Source organism: Pelophylax lessonae, assembly GCF_965119305.1.
Source record: "Pelophylax lessonae genome assembly, chromosome: 6".
NCBI classification, from domain to species: Eukaryota; Metazoa; Chordata; class Amphibia; order Anura; family Ranidae; genus Pelophylax; species Pelophylax lessonae.
The window spans coordinates 232,934,660-232,951,564 of NC_138773.1; the positions used below are offsets into that span (position 1 = coordinate 232,934,660).

General features: G+C 40.8%; 1 protein-coding gene across 3 annotated transcripts in view; it reads right to left on the bottom strand.

The window, feature by feature from the left end:
- The window catches only part of COL18A1 (collagen type XVIII alpha 1 chain), a 259,891-nt gene that overhangs the window by 59,247 nt on the left and 183,739 nt on the right, over positions 1-16,905 (bottom strand). For all 3 annotated transcript variants that reach the window (XM_082261324.1, XM_082261322.1, XM_082261323.1), the window contains 2 exons: positions 14,761-15,305; positions 820-903 (listed from right to left, as the gene is read on the bottom strand). In XM_082261324.1, the coding sequence (XP_082117450.1) occupies positions 820-903; positions 14,761-15,305 (629 nt within the window). The remainder of the gene's footprint in view (positions 1-819; positions 904-14,760; positions 15,306-16,905) is intronic.

The window sequence follows — 16,905 nt, forward strand, 5'->3', positions numbered from 1 at the left end:
TCTTTACTTTTACTTTCAGTAATAATGGTAAACAGGACAAATAGAGAGGATGAATCTCCTTAACGAGGGCACAGACAGCAATAAAAACTGACAGATGTTCTACTCCCCCTCTACTCTATCCAAAACTAAAAAAAAAGTTTTACCTTCAGTTATACTTTAACATAATGGCACACTCAGTACCAGGCAGGAAAGGTTTTAAAGAGGTTGTAAACCCATTCATATCTTTTTTTTTTTTCACCCTGAAAGAGAAAGACATAATGAGCTGGAATGCATCGCATACTAGCTCATTATAAAGTACTTACCTTAGAATGAGCCCCCGCCGTGCCGCCCGCTTACCTGTATGATGGGCGACATGTTCAGTTGCCCGTCTTCCGGGATCGCGCCATCCGGCCATCTGATTGGCTGGAGCCGCGATGACGTCACTCCCGCGCGCGGGAGCCGACGGTCACGGCACGGGACTCTGAAGGAACGGCACCAGCGGCCGTTCCTTCAGAGCGCATGAGCCAGTGATGTCACTGGCTGCACTTAAGGTAAATATCTCCTAAATGGTACATGTTTAGGAGATATTTACAGTACCTATAGGTAAGCCTTATCATAGGCTTACCTATAGGTACAACTTGCAGAGGAGGGTTTACTTCCTCTTTAAGCCATGCTTAGTAACACTGGGGTAGAGACAATTGAGTGCTATCCATGATACTTTTTTTATTTGCACTAACGTACAATTTTTCAAGACATGCTTTTGGGGAATGTCCCCTTCATTAAGGTCCAAGCTAACACTGGGATGGAAATATGTGATAACCCAGTCAATGGTAAACTTACCCCATCAGAATCGTCCCCTTCCTCTTCACACTGAAGCTCTGCAGCTCTGGGGTCGCTCTTAACTTTTAATTCTGCTATTACACCCTGAAAGAGAAATATATAAAATATTACATAACATTATCTTTCCATATAACATACTGAGACAGATTTAAAAGAAATGTACAGAATAAAAGTTATTTCTGATTATAACCTATCAGCGAGGGTAATTGTTACAAACTTTTCAGGTCTGAATTGGCTTTTTGGCCATTTATAGATATAAAAAAAACTGTTATAACTGTCTAAACACCCAAAACTGGACAGACATGAGGAATGATGGCAACAAATTATCCTCTTGTACATTATAAAGAATTTTTATATAGCGCCAACAGTTTACACAGTGCTTTACAATATAAAGGGGGACAGTATGATTACAATACAGTTCAATGCAGAAGGAATAGGAGGGCCCTGTTCATGGAGCTTACAATCTAAAGGGAGGGGGAGGTGGTACAAAAGGTAATAGCTGCATGGGATGATCTGATGTAGGTGACTCAGGTACTATTCTTAGGTGGAGGTGGGATATGCTTCCCTGAATAAATGAGTTTTCAAGGATCGCCTAAAGGCGGACAGGGTAGGAGCTGACCAGACATACTGGGGCAGGGAGTTCCAGAGGATGGGAGAGGCTCTTGAGAAGTCCTAGAGGTGAGCATGGGAGGAGGTAACAAGGAACCTAGAAAGCAGGAGGTCTTGAGAGGAGCGGGGAGGATGATTTGAGCGATATCTGCAGATGAGGTTGGTGATGTAGCTGGGAGCGATGTTGTGGATGGCCTTGTATGTTGTGGTTAGTATTTTGAATTTTATACAGCGGGATAGGGAAAAATTAGTGAAGAGATTGGCAGAGAGGGGCAGCAGTCATGGATGCTGGAATGAGTTCCCTGCATCCCATAACTGGCCATACATTAGACTGTTATATAAGCTTTCTATCCACTTTTACAGGATTTTTTTGCTTTAGAATAAAAAAAGATATTGTACTTACCTTCTCTGTGCAATGATATTTCACAGAGTGGTCCCTTACCTCTTCTTTGGACTCCTCCGCTGGTGCTGTCAGCTCCTCCCTCCTCCAAGAGCCTCTTCAGCAAGCCGTGTGCTAAGGGGGCAACATGTGGGCACGCTTTCGAGCTGGGCTATGTGCGTCCATAGACACACACAGCGCCAGTAAGCCCCGCCCCAACTCTCTCCTCACAGGAGTTTGACCGACCGCAGCAGGAGCCTATGGTTGCCATTGCTCTTAGTTATGTGGGACTAGGAAGAAAGGAGAGTGGTGCTGCAGATGGGACAGCTGGGGAGCATTTTTTACCGTATACAGAGAATGCATTAAGGTAAAAAATGTTTTTGTTTTTTTTTATTTTAGAACCATTCTACCCACATCATTCTAGTACCTGATTAACAATCTACAGATGGATCAAAGCAAATGCAATGCCAAATAAAAGTAATTTTTCACTGAATTTTGCCCCAATTTTGATCATTTGCAGCTCGAAACTAAGAAACAGCTGAAAATGTTAGAAGTATATTTATGCGAATTCTCCAATTTCAGGAAGTTGAGTTTTCAAATAAAAACGAATATGAAGATCCCAACGTTGGTAAGTGTATGGTTGTGACAAGTATTGAATACCCGGTACAGGGGAAAATTTGCTGCTAGATATTTCCATGCTTGGCTTCTTACAGGAAACCCTATTTACTGCTAAAAAAAAATAAATAAACTACTATATATTGCATAAAAGGACACCTTTATACCAAGGAAATATGGAATGCGCTATCCCTGAAAAAAAAAGTTGGTCTGGATCTTTGCAGTTTAGGTGATACTTTTGGTTGGCTATTTCATGTTATTATTTCCTGAGGATAGAACCCAATGAGTTCAAAAACCTTGCATCTGTAAGTAAGTCAATAATGCGTATCACTTAAATTCCAAACATTCTGCATTAATTAATAGCTAACACAGGACAAAGCTCTACTACTGCTAAAAAGTTATCTAAGAACATAAAAGCACGCCTCTAAATTCCAAAACATGGAAGAGATGACCTGAAGTGACGCGCCAATATCATATCTACTAACCCACAGCAGTCACACTTTCCCCTTTCCTGCATGGTTTAATTCTAGTATTAACTTGCCTATTTGAAAATATTTCACTGCATGATGACTGCTTTTTAATATTTGTTTATGATACATGTGACCCACATAATTCATAATTCATGCAGAAAAGCAGTTTGGAAAATATGAGCGGTAATTATTTTGATGGACACCAGAGGGCAGTGTTGAGTTCATATTTTGCCTGGTAACTGCTGAAGAAAGTTAGTACAGTAAATGAATGGACGGCATTTTACGTTCATTTTTGTACTGCTGAATACACTGTCATACTAAAAGTGATGCATGATCTAAAGCATTAAAAATTACACATATTCATTGTGAATAATGCCCAATTCCAATCTACCCAAAACAGTTTTTGGGTAGTAGGGAAGAGTTAGAAACGTTGCCAGGTTTTTTACTGCTCTCTGCACCTCATTTCTGTCTTTATGACATCTTGTGTGTGTCTTGTTGTAACAATGTCACATGGACAGCAAGTGATGGGGAAACTCTGCAGGACGGACACAAGCAGTCGTAAAATTCCATTATTACCCTTCCCTGATCTATCTAAAATGAAAAAAATATTTTGGCTTGAGGTGTGGTGTTCTTGGTGGGACTTACTTCTAAAAAATAAAAATACATGAGCCTAAACCCTATTATCAATTTAGGAGTGGGGGTATTCCAATCACCGCTTCATCCATATAGGACTGGGTACCTCCACAACCTGAGTAACGTCTTGTGGAAAAAGAAGCACCGGAAGAACCCCAAGAGAAAAAAAGGGGGGGGTGACTCAGAGAAGATAGTTGGACCAACAGCAGTGTAAAAATGCAAAAAATGCTAATCTTTATTGAAAAAATAGGTAGCACAGATTTGAAGGAAATATCATTACCCAGACACCCAAAGTTAAAAACACCCAAGCAGCGTTATCACAGAAGGCACATACCCCAGGGCCACATTCACTCCAACTGACATTGTTGTTCTTGGTGGGGTCTTGGGAGACCCAGGCATCATGCTATTTGGTTTCCCTTACGCTCGGACCTGGCTGTCCTATCACCCATGCTAAGGTGGTTATGATATCCCATTCCCGGTGTTGCTTGAGCTATCAGACCTCAGACCTTCTGCCTTGTAGCCAGGAGTTTGTTTTAGATTCTCCCAGCTAGGCAGAACCTTTTGGGAACCTGAGGCATCGGATGCACACTTTTTATGGTCTCCCCTTACCTGGGACACATCCAATGATGTTTGTTCTTTGCTTTTCCCCCATGCTTATTACATTGGTGAAACACATGCGGCAGTAAAGCCCTGAGGAAGCTGAATGGTCCTACCGTGAAACATGTTGGCTTATTTATCTGCTGAATTATCTCTTTTTGATGTATCAATGCTACAGAGATTCTCTTACCACTGTGACCCTACTTTGGATTAGGTCATGTATATGTTTTTTATATGTTCATTAAAAATATAAAGGTTTGTACTTGTTAATCAATATATTTGTATTGGTCTTATATACCATTTGGGAGTTACCTTTTAAAGGCCCATTTTTCGAGGGGATATGGGGAGAAAGGGAACAAAGCTTTCCCTTTCTTTCTATTCTTCCCCTCTTTTTCTTCACAGTTTACATATTTAGGGCTGGAATAAAAACAAATTTATGCAGCGCTAGCTATAAATAATTTATTCATTTATTCTAAGAATTTTCTTAGTGTTTGCAGCAGCTGCACACTTTCACAGTTCATCACTAATAATTTATCACTATTTTGCAGCGCGGGTTTAAATTTGCTTTTTTATATTTAGGGCTGGGTTTCTCCCAAAAATGTTTTGACTCATATTTCTATACCGAAAAAAATATATATATATATATTGTGGTTGTAATTTGCCTTAATAAAATAAAATACAAATTGTAAAAATATAAATTTTATTAAAGGCAAGATAGTAAAAACATCATACGAGAATACAGTATCTAAAAGGTGTATTGTAGCACATCCTGTAATCTACGCGTTTCGCCCACACTTTGGGCTTCTTTAGGATCCAGATGTGTCGCAGGCTTTCTCAAAGTATATTCTATCTATCTATCTATCTATCTATCTATCTATCTATCTATCTATCTATCTATCTATCTATCTATCTATCTATCTATCTATCTATCTATCTATCTATCTATCTATCTATCTATCTATCTATCTATCTATACACCCTCAATAGAAACACCAAACTAAAATTCAACGGCCATGCCATACAGCCTATATTGATATTGTCAAAAATGTACACAGCGTATGCGCAGGGAGAAGGAGCTCACAGGCCCCCAAATGAAAATAAATACCAATAGACCATAAGTGCATAAGAGCTACCAAGAATCATCTCTGGTTAGAGCTAGATGTCAAATAGAAGGAATATGTTCATATAAAGGAAACACACTGTTCAGCATCCATGCTGACAGCAAGCTGGCCAAGAATCCCTCGAAAACAAATACAAATAGCTGTTGACCCTGCCAGTGAACTCCACCTAATACAGCTTCCTATGATGGTGTGGCAACAATGCTGCACCACTCATGAATTCCAAGCCGAGTTGCCACCCTCATATAGACTGTGCCTGCTTGCACTACAGTGGGATGCAATGTTACAGGAGGCGTGGTTAGCAGCATTGTCTCTGCTGATCCATAAGCTTGTAGCTTGTCAATTGGCATCCGAACACACCTAGTCCTGCCCACCGCTTTCTGGATTGACAACAGTGCCTCACCCCTCCCACTGTGAGCTGCAGTATCTTGGAGGGGAGCGTCTGAGATGCCAGCGAATGATTTGGCTCAGTCAGGGAAGGTAAATGTTTACTCTTTGAGGCTTGCACATCACAAAGTTATGGATTTGGTATCTGTTAAGGCCGTCATACAGAAAAATGTAGTTGTAATCCCCCCACCTCGATTGATTGTTGTGACGTGTGTGCTGAGGTCTTCATGAATTAAAAACTATCATTCTATCCTACTTAAAACTGGCAGGATCGGGCAAGGATGACATAATGCCTACGGGTACCTTTAATCAGGACATACTGATTTAATTTCAGACCTTATGTTTGTCGTTCAGTTAATTTGTAAACCTGTATTCTTGCCAAAAGCGTGGATCTCTCTTGCAGAATGTTAAGAAAATAAGGCTTAGCTCCAAATTCCGCTTGGACAACAAAGATATAACAAGGGTGAATAACGCAGCTGTTACACAAAAACAGGATCTATTAATTAAATGCAGAGGTTCAAAAGACAATCTGCTTATTATCTTGTAATTAGACTTATTAAAGAAAAGTCCGGATACAAAAAATCCAAGGAGAACTCTTCAAGACCAGAGACTCATTTAACCTCTTGCCGACCAGCCGTCGCACTTTTACTGTGGCAGGTCGGATCTATTGCGCAAAACAACGTACCTGTACGTCGTTTCATGTAACAGCCAGTGGGGGCGCGCGTGCGCTGATTGGCCAGAGGGGGAGCCAATCAGTGGGTCTTGTGGATGTGATGTCTGCTGGCCACCCGCGATCGCTCCCCATAGAGACAGAACAGCGGTCTGCCGATGTAAACAAGACAGACCACCATTCTGTCACAGATAAACAGACCTTGTGTTCCTGCTATTTAGAAACATGGATCTTTGTGTTCATCTAATCAGTCCATCCCCCACACAGTTAGAAAGCACCCTCTAGGCACACACTTATCTCTTTGACCGCCCCTGATGTTAACCCCTTCCCTGCCAGTGTCATTAGTAGAATAACAGTGCATATTTTTAGCATTGATCACTGTAGTAATGTCACTGGTCCCTTCAAAAGTGTCAGTTAGGTGTCCGATCTGTCCAGCGCAATGTCGCAGTCCCGCTAAAAATCGCAGATTGCCGCCATTACTAGTAAAAAAAATAAATAAAAATTGTAGACTCTATAACTTTTGCGCAAACCAATCAATATACACTTATTGGGATTTTTTTTACCAAAAATATGTGGCAGAATACAAATTGGCCAAAATTGATGAAAAAAATTAGGATTTTTTTTTTAATCTGTGTTTTATAGCAGAAAGATTAAAAATACTGTGGTTTTTTTTTTTTTTTTTCAGAGTTGTCGCTCTTTTTTTGTTTATAGTGCAAAAAAAACCCCAAAAAAAGCAGAGGTAAATAAATACCACCAAAAGAAAGCTCTATTTGTGGTAAAAAATGGACATCAATTTTATTTGGGTACAGCGTCGCACGACTGCGCAACTGTCAGTAAAATTATTGCAGTGACGTATCGCAAAAAATGGACCTGGTCATTAAGCGGGTAAAACCTTCTGCTCCTTAAGTGGTTAAAGGGAAAGAAGAACATATTTCTAGTAAACGCATATTTTATATAAATAAAGTATTTACCTCAAAGTAACTTTTATATGACTTTCTCATTGACATGCCTGCTCTTTTATTTTTTGTTATTGCTTGGTACTAAGCTGGTCATATACAGTTAGATTCCTCTTGTTCAGCCCAGTGGAGTGCCAACAGGGCCAACCTCTGATTGAAATCAACTCAATGTATGGCCAGCTCAGTCTACCTCTCTGCCTAACAACTAAAGATGAAACAACAGCACACAGGGAGAGTATTATACACTATACATTCCCTTTAAATAAAAGAGAGCTGGCAATTCTACATTTAGACTGTAACAGGTTTCTTTACTAAGCTAACACACAATGAGCAAAGAGAAGCAACCCATAACAACCCGCCATTGCTGAGCATCTGAAAGGAGCACAATGTCGCTTTCTATGGGGCAAGGATGAAAAGCCAAAGAGATTGTAAAGCTATAGGCTAAACTGAACTATAAAAATGATTCAATTAGACTCTTATAAAACAACAGAAACAAGTGGAGTTCCTTTAATCCAAACCCTTAGCTAGTATAAACCCAGTTCTAATAAAGTTCTGCACAGATGGCCCTGATTGTACACCCCTGAAGGATACACACCCTCACACACCTACACAACTTAAATATACATTTTTTTGGGGGAAAAACCTTTGGGTCTCCGCTCAGGCTCTGACAGTCCTGTTCAATAAATCACACTGTGGGTGAAAGCTAGATGGAAGTCCATCCTAAGTGCCGGTTCACACATATGCGATGCGGGAACCCTGCAAATCAACTGTAGGTTCCCGCATCGCTCCCGACTTGCAGGCAGTTCACACTGCCATATGCAAACTACTGGGAGTGTCAATACAAAGTTAATGACACCCCCAGATCAGATCGCATATCGCAGTGAGAACTGTCAGTTCGGACATGAGTCAGACCGCGTAGGTGTGAACACTCGTGCGACCCAATTCTGGTGCGGACCAAAAAAAGGGTCCTGCACAACTTTGGTCTGAATGCAATGCAAATTCAGCCATACAATCTATATGGCTATATTCGCACCGCACAGACACCGCATCCGATTTGTACAGCAGTGCGCTGGGAATCACATGTGATGCCTGACATCGCTATAATGTGAACCACCACTTAAAGCGGAGTTCCACCCTAAAATTATACTTACCTCCATCTTCTTGCTCCGGGTCACCTGAAAAACAAATGGATAATCGCAATTTTTTTTTTTTCACTTACCTTGTTTAGAAGAAAATATACTTACCTTACTTCCTCTTCCTCCCCTCGGCGGCCACGACGATTTGTCACTTCCTGGCTTGCAATGATTCCTGGGAGCTGAATGTCATCGCTCCCAGGAATCAATGCGCCTGCACCGGCCCCGACGTCAGTTCCGGTGCAGGCGCCGTCATGCCTTGCTAAACAGCTTCTGGGCATGCCCAGAAGCTGTGCAGGGATGACGCTGTGGCACCAGAAGTGATGGCGGGGCCGGTGCAGTGCATCGTGGGACCGAAGAAGACAGAAGAAGACGCAGAAGAGGATCGCGCTGGCTTCAAGCTGCCCACACCTGAGATGGCAGCGCTGGACAATACATTTTCAAGGTATGTATTTCTTCTAAAAGGTGAGTGCAACCCGGGACAGATCAGAGGCTATCCATTGTGGAATGCACTAGCCCTGACTGTCCCGGGGGTATTTTTATTAAAAAAAACTTTCCCAGGGCGGAACTCCACTTTAAGGATAATAGCAGCCTCAGCAAATAGCAAGCCACACCCCAAGGCGTTTTTTCACGCCTCAGGGCTTACTTATGGAGGTCATGATTAAGCCCCGAGTCATGGTAAAACATGTTGGGGGCGTGGCTTTGATGGAGTTTGTTGAGACTGCTATTATCCTTACAACATGGTGTGCGGCAATTGAAACACTTTAAATGATCTTACATTAAAAAAATTCTTATTGGTCTACATTTTTTATAAATCATTTTCAATTAAAAGTTTAAATAAACTCAATATTTTAAAATAATAATGTAATAAATTTAATAATTTGAGTATTTTTTTTATCATTTTAGATATTATTTGGTTTTAAATTATTTATTTTTGACCTGAATTGTCTTCTGCACAGTCATTCAATACCATATGTGATTTGACAATTTTTTTTATCATTTTAGATATTATTTGGTTTTAAATTATTTATTTTTGACCTGAATTGTCTTCTGCACAGTCATTCAATACCATATGTGATTTGACAAATTTTAATGGTTGTTGGTTGAGCCATTCTAGATTTTAACTAGATAGCAGTTTTGAATGCTAGAAGAACTCATTGTCACACAAAATATTTCTGTAGTATTACTACTGGAAAACCTCTTTGTGACCAGATATCAAACATTTTCTTTTCTACGAAAAGTTGGAAAACCAGCTTTTACTGTACTTGTGTGCCTGTTGGCCATGTCAGAAATGGAGAGGAGGTTGACCAGTGGGTGTGAGAACCAGATTGTGACGAGAGTCACTTTGGGTGGGGGGCTTGTGGAACCCAGATTACCTTAGAGAGGTTGAGAAACTCCTTATCCAGTTCCCCCGGCCCCTTCTATGTGTAAGTCACCCTTTGTCTATTAGGGGCACAGGGTGACCAAGAACAACAGTTGGGTCTGCACCAATCAGACTCACTGTACAACCACACCGGACTCAGCATTTCTTTTTACCCCTGTTATCTTGTATGTGTGGTTTGGGTTGAAAGAATATTGTCTCATAGACCATGACTATTTTGAGGTGGGGTGGGGTTTGTTATTGTTAAGTGCCTGTATCCCATTGCTCTATTGTTTCTGTCTGCATTGGGATCAACCTATTATGGGATGTATATGTATGTGGATTAGCTGCTAAAGGGGAGGGGGGATTGTCCCAGAGTGTATATCTCTTGTGCCTGTGTTTGAATAGACAGTCTTATGCTTCTTACCACCCTACACTGATGTTTCCACAAGTGACTGGGTGGGCTAAGGTATCTTATATTGTGCTGGTATCAGGCAAGGGAAGCTTATACGGCAGACATACCCTTCTTGAGTAAGGCCGTTCCGTTACACAGATGACGCGACCTCTTGTTGGGTATCTACAGCCAACTAGAAAAGTGTTGAGTTCCGCTTCAACAGTACAGGTTCCTCAACACATAGATGTTCTAGCAGGAAGATTCTCTAATGTAGTGGTTACGAGAGGAAGAAATCTCTTCCTAATTGTGACAGCACGGGATTAGAACATTAGATATATGTAAAACTATCCTTCCTTAAAAGCTTTTTTAAGTGACTTTTAAAACTCCATTATTTATCTGAGGTTTATCTAATGCTATTATAAGGGATTATTATATTTCCTAAATCTATCAAGACCAATAAATTTCATCCTTGCTACATCCACAAGGTTTGTATGTTCTTGCCGACCCTCTTTGTACTGTGCAGCTTGCCAGGGCAGGAACACTGACCTCCCTTATCCTGTTGGCAAAGACATCTCCCTACATGAAGTCACACACAACCATCCGACTTGTCATTCCTTCAGCTGTTCTACATCCCATCACTAGCTCCCACCCCCCCACCCGTACAGTAATCATCATTTATCACACACATATCCTTCCATTCTCAGCACTCAATTTCCCCTTTGTCTCAGCATCCCCTCAATTTCCAGGGGAAGAAAACGCCTGCTTTGTTCACACACTGCGGACAGCAGATTCCAAGCATATTACTCAGATCTGGTCTATGTACACCCCCAGGACAACAGTCTGAAAACCAACATAGCAGACAGAAGGACAGAAAGCCAGTCAGTAATAGAAAATGATGACAGGGAAGAAGGAACAAAAAAAGGAATTCGGAATCTGCAGTATACAGATACTGTCTGTGAATGTCACTATTCTCTGCCTTTGATCTAATATGCAGTAATTATGCTATTATCTTACTGATGCATATCTGCCAAGTGTTACCGATATCTAAGGACCATCCCACCCACACGTTTAAAGTTTTTTTCTACTTCCATAAATGCTTTTTTCCTTTATATTAGATTGATTTTCCTTAAAAAGAGTCAAGTAAATAACAGTTAAAGCATAGCGGACATTTCCCAAATTACATCTTAACGTGTATCTTGAGTCAAAACTTTTTCTTTAGTGTAGATATTCTGAGCGGGGCCCTCTTAATCCTTTTGTATTTTATTGTATTCTAACTGTATTGTCTCCCTTTTATATTGTAAAGCACTAAGTAAACTTTTGGCACTATATAAATCTCGAAATAAGAAACAACTGCGCTAGTATACAATATAAATCTCGTATTATAATAATAGTAATAATAATAATAATAATAGATTTGGGAATAGTCAGAACATGTCAGGTTTCTTTTAGCAACGTTGTCACCAGGACAGGGAGGGAGGGGAAATAGGGACAAAACATAATGAAATATTTTTTATCTGTAGGATAAGGGGAAGGCGAGAACTTCAACTTTTTTTTCCTGTCCCTATTGGAGATTCTGCACAGTGACAACACTGTCAACAGTACAGGAAGTGAAGAGAATTTTCCCAATGGAACATAGACTGAAAAAAAGAATGGTGGTTTCTTATATAAGCAAAGAAATTAAAAAGAAATACATTCTATACACCTTGGGATGGCGTCAATCATAATTGCAGCTGTAAGACCACAAATCAACTAAACAAAAAATGAAAGTAGGCACTGTTACACAATATTAGTAATCATCAGTGATGCTCACCATTCCTGTGAGCATGTTAAAAAATAATAAATAGGTATCATACTCCATAAGCGTTAAATGACAGATGTATCTTATTATGCCATAGATACACCTTCCCAATATGGTGAATAATGCAGATATGACAGCTTCCTCCCCTCAGATATACAAAGTCAATAGGAATGGAAGACAAATAACAAAATAAAAGCGCAGAACCATTTATTAAAGAGGAAGTAAACCCTCCTCTGACACTTTTACCTATAGGTAAGCCTATGATAAGGCTTACCTATAGGTACTGTAAATATCTCCTAAACATGTACCGTTTAGGAGATATTTACCTTACATGCAGCCAGCGTGCGCGGGAGTGACGTCACCGCGGCTCCGGCCAATCAGATGGCCGGATGCCGCGATCCCGGAAGACGGGCGACTGGACATGTCGCCCGTCATAGAGGTGAGCGGACGGCACGGCGGGGGCTCGTTCTAAGGTAAGTATTTCATAATGAGCTAGTATGCGATGCATACTAGCTCATTATGTGCTTCTCTTTCAGCTTGTAGAAAAAAAAAAAATTGAAATGAGTTTACAACCTCTTTAAAACCCGTCAGATAAAAAATAACTCCGCAATAGTTGCCCCTACATTAAAAAGTGCCCCGACCGGCACCAGCTCTGTGCCTTGACCGGGACTGACTTTCTGATGATGACAGATAGGCATCATCAGGAAATCCCTGATGATGCCTATCTGGCGAAAACATAGAAATCGAGTTGCTGCCTCTAGCTTCTGTGGATAACCATTGGACATCACTTCCGGGAGCGGTGGAACGCACGCCAGCTGAGGAGCTGCAGTCTGGTGCGGGAAAGAGTGAGTTCCCAATACATCCCACAGTGGCCTTAGGGCATTTATAAGCTCATAGAGCTGGTGCAGGTCGGGGGACTTTTTAATGTAAGGGAAACTACTGCAGAGTTGTTTTTATCGGACGAGTTTTAATAAACGGTGTTGCGCTATTATTTTGTTATTTGTCTTCCATTCCTATTGATATCGTATATCTGAAGGGAGGAAGCTGTCATATCTGCATTATTCACCATATTGGGAAGGTGTATCTATGGCATTTAACACGATATGGTCCCAGGGGCTCTGCTGAGTGCATTACTTTTTATTTGGAAAAAGCACGTTTTTCGTACGGATATGGATACATGGATCTAGATACCATCACTATTTTTTTCCTTTTTGGACTGTCACTCTATATACTGGACTACTACTCACAAATTTAATCGGTTTTACTGATATAGATATTTATGTTATAATATATTTTATATGTTTAGTATTCACATAGATACATAATTGAGATATTATTTTGGCACACAAACCACTGGCACATGTGTGTTTATAAGAAAATATTTGTTGTTATTTATGGTATTTTTAGCACATTGTATATGATTGTGTGGAGTATGATTTAAATTTATTATTTTTTAGTATGCTCAATGGAATGGTGAGGATCACTGATGGTTACTAATATTGTGTAACAGCGCCTACTTTCATTTTTTGTTTTAATGGAAAAACATTTAATGAGAAAAAGGAAGCATGTTCTTCACTCACTGACTATTCATACTGTACAAGAGGTCCTTTCTCCCACAGATGTATGGGATCACTTACACCAACTTCCAATATAAGAAGGCACTTTCCACTGACCACTAATGTGAGTGGCACTACAATTTTCACCATTGCTTTTACTTCTCTGGCCATTATTATTGTTTGTTCCATTTCTTGATTGTTAGGCCCTTTTCACACCTGAGCATTTTTCAGCTCGTAAAACTCTCATCTCTAAAGTCTCAAAACGCCCAATAATCCTATTAATTTCAATGGCCCCTGTTCACATATGAGCGTTTTGTCGCCTGAAGCTCAAAAAAATACATGAGCTTCTTTTTTGGCAGATTGCAAGCGTTTTATCTCAATGCCTGCCTCCAAACACCTGCAAAAAACACCTGAAAAAAGCCCAAAAAAAGCCTGAACAAACGCCTGAAAAAAGCCCAAAAAAAAACGCCTGAAAAAAGCCCCAAAAAAACACCTGAAAACGATACACAATAAAATAACTTTCTGCTCTAGGTGTCGAACATGCTAGACATACGTTCTACTACAGTCTTTGTTCTTTTATTTATTATTATAGTTACAATTTTCTGACCACACAAATGTGCCGTTAGCTAGAGGTGTAATATTTAGCAGGAGTTCCCCGAGAAATGAAAATCATTATAAGGGTTCCTTTGTATAAAAAATTGTAAAATGCTGCACTGCATACTTGATAGTAGATCTAGAGAGAATTGTGGTATCAGATCCTATAGTGTACGGTCTCCTTTACAGTGCACACCATGTTTTAGGTGTTCCTCTCTGCAGGTAATCAGTGGGTAAGCATGAAAATATCTCAAGGGGTTTGATTTGACTATTACTGGTGCTTTTCAGTTTGGTACAAATGAAATGCAAATAGAGTTCATAAAAGATACCTGGTTTATAGCCATGAAAAAGAAGCTCTTATGGTTGAGCCATTTTTTCCACCCAACTATCATCATACTGTACATGTAAGCATAACTTCAGGCAATAAAAAAATATATCCAGTACTTTAACATTAACACTTTATAACTATCTCCTTTCCTGCAACACATTAACATTCTACACATAGTAAAAACATGGCCATGCATCAAGAATTCTTGGCTTTACTAACTACAAATGATTAGTTCATAAACACCCTGGCACAACCACTGTTGCAATCTGACAAGTAATCTACCATACATAATTCTGCTGTTAACAGATGACCGCCTCATGACCTTATTCTAAAAAGACTTTTACCTGGTAACGGTCGGGATCAGCCCCTCCAGCCTGAGCCACGAAAAGCCCAGATCCATCCTCCAGCTCCATCTCATCAGGTGATCTCTCAAAACGGACCCTCTTTAGTTCATTACACTCCATGTACAGGGCAACCTCCTCTTCTTCCACACTAAGGGCAAAGCGTGTCCATTGGTTTGTCAGTGCTGGGACGCTGAAGGTGGCGGCAGGGAAGGACACCGTGGACCCAGGCTCGGTGTAGAAGAAAATGATCTGCTGCTTACCATCTTTGACTTCTGACAGCTTCACTCCAATGTACACAATAGACTGTGAAGCATCTGTGATGGAGAACAGCATTCCGGCCTTGGTAGTGGTAGGCTGTATGTGGAACAGAATAGAAAAGTCCCTAAACATGGGGCTAGGAAGGTGGTACTGTGCCACCTGTCCAGTGTTGGCATCTTCTCCAAATACATAGCCAGGAGTCTTATCAGGGCCGAATATTTTAGTGATCTGTTCTGGCGGTGGATCTCCAATGAGCTGAAGGAGGCCAACCTCTACATTTACCCGATCTGTGAAAATGACAAAAAGAAGAAAAAGAGAGACCTGTTAGCAATCAAAAGACACTGGCAATGGGCATACAATTTAATTCACACTATAATAAATATCAATTTCAAAGCAAAGCATGATCACAAGTAGATAAACAGCATCTTTATTTTACAAAAAAAATGTCCCTCGCTTTTGTTGGCTGTTGATTAATAATCTAAAGAGTATTCATTACCTATCATGTTCCAATATGTTTGCATAGGATCATGAAGTATAAATTGTACCCATGGGAAGCTTTCACACTTGTGCCAACTGCAGACACACAAAGATGTTGTATTTATTCAAACACTTCAAAGTCAGCTGTAGTTACCTAAAGACAAATCTCCATCACAGCAGATAAAATTTGCACATTTTCTACACAAGCATACTTGGACACAATTAGAATAATTAGACAGTCAGGGCCGTCTTTTCCACTGGGCATGCCCGGCGGTTGCCCGGGGGCCCCACTTGCCAAGGGGCCCCACATAGATGGTGGCATGTCCCTGGTGGTCTAGGGCCCCCCCTGTTCCATTGTCCGCCGGCCCGGGCACCCCCCCTTGTTGTTTTCCGCCCGCCGGCGGCGGCTGTGGCTCGAGTCTGCACTGCACAGACACTGGTTGCTAAGGCCAGCCCGATTAGCATCTAGCAACCAGTGACGTTAGCAGAGCAGACCCATGATGCACAGCGCCGCAGCGGAGGACTCGGAGGAGGATCCTCCTCCTCGTCGGCTCGTCCTCCTCTCCTCTCCGTCGGTCTCCGCGCCTAGAAAGACTTTCTACGCCTCCGCCTCCACCCACCTCCTCCCATGTGCAGCCGTTGTAAAGGTAAGGCAGCCAGCCCAGCTGCCAGGCTGCTTGATTATTGATATTCTTTTTTTAACTCTCTCATGGCATGATGATGATCGACGACACAAGAGACAGACAACTACCTGTCCTGGAGGATATACCTTACTATATATTGGTCCCTGTAATATGTATATAGTAAGGTATATATCCTCCAGGTAGTAGTTGTACTCTCTTGTAGTATAGTGTTCCCTGTAATGTGTATATAGTCTATATACACATTACAGGGAACACTATATACTACAAGAGAGTACAATTACTACCTGGAGTATATACCTTACTATATACATATTACAGGGACCAATATATACAACAAGAGACAACTACCTGGAGGATATACCTTACTATATACATATTACATGGAACACAATATACTACAAGAGGTTTCCTGCAACCTGTTTCTTCCTTTGTCTATAGGCCGGCTAGTGATGGTGCAACTCCTGTGCATGTGATATGAAATCGCACCATCTTGGCACTCGGGAACATACATTGCAATACGCCTACAGGAATTAAAAACGAAATAGTAAAAAGGAAAAGGGTTTTTTTGTTGCAGAAGCGACACGCAAACCTCTACAAAAAACCTTCACCCACTAGCAAATTTTTATTTCTAGTCTACCATTTTTCTTTAATAATATTCGATTATTGTCTTATTAATAAATATCACCTTGCTAGAGAGATCTTCCCAAGACATCCCCCCCCCCCTCTCCCTCCTGTTGAATCTGGGTGCATTTAAAGAATAACTGCA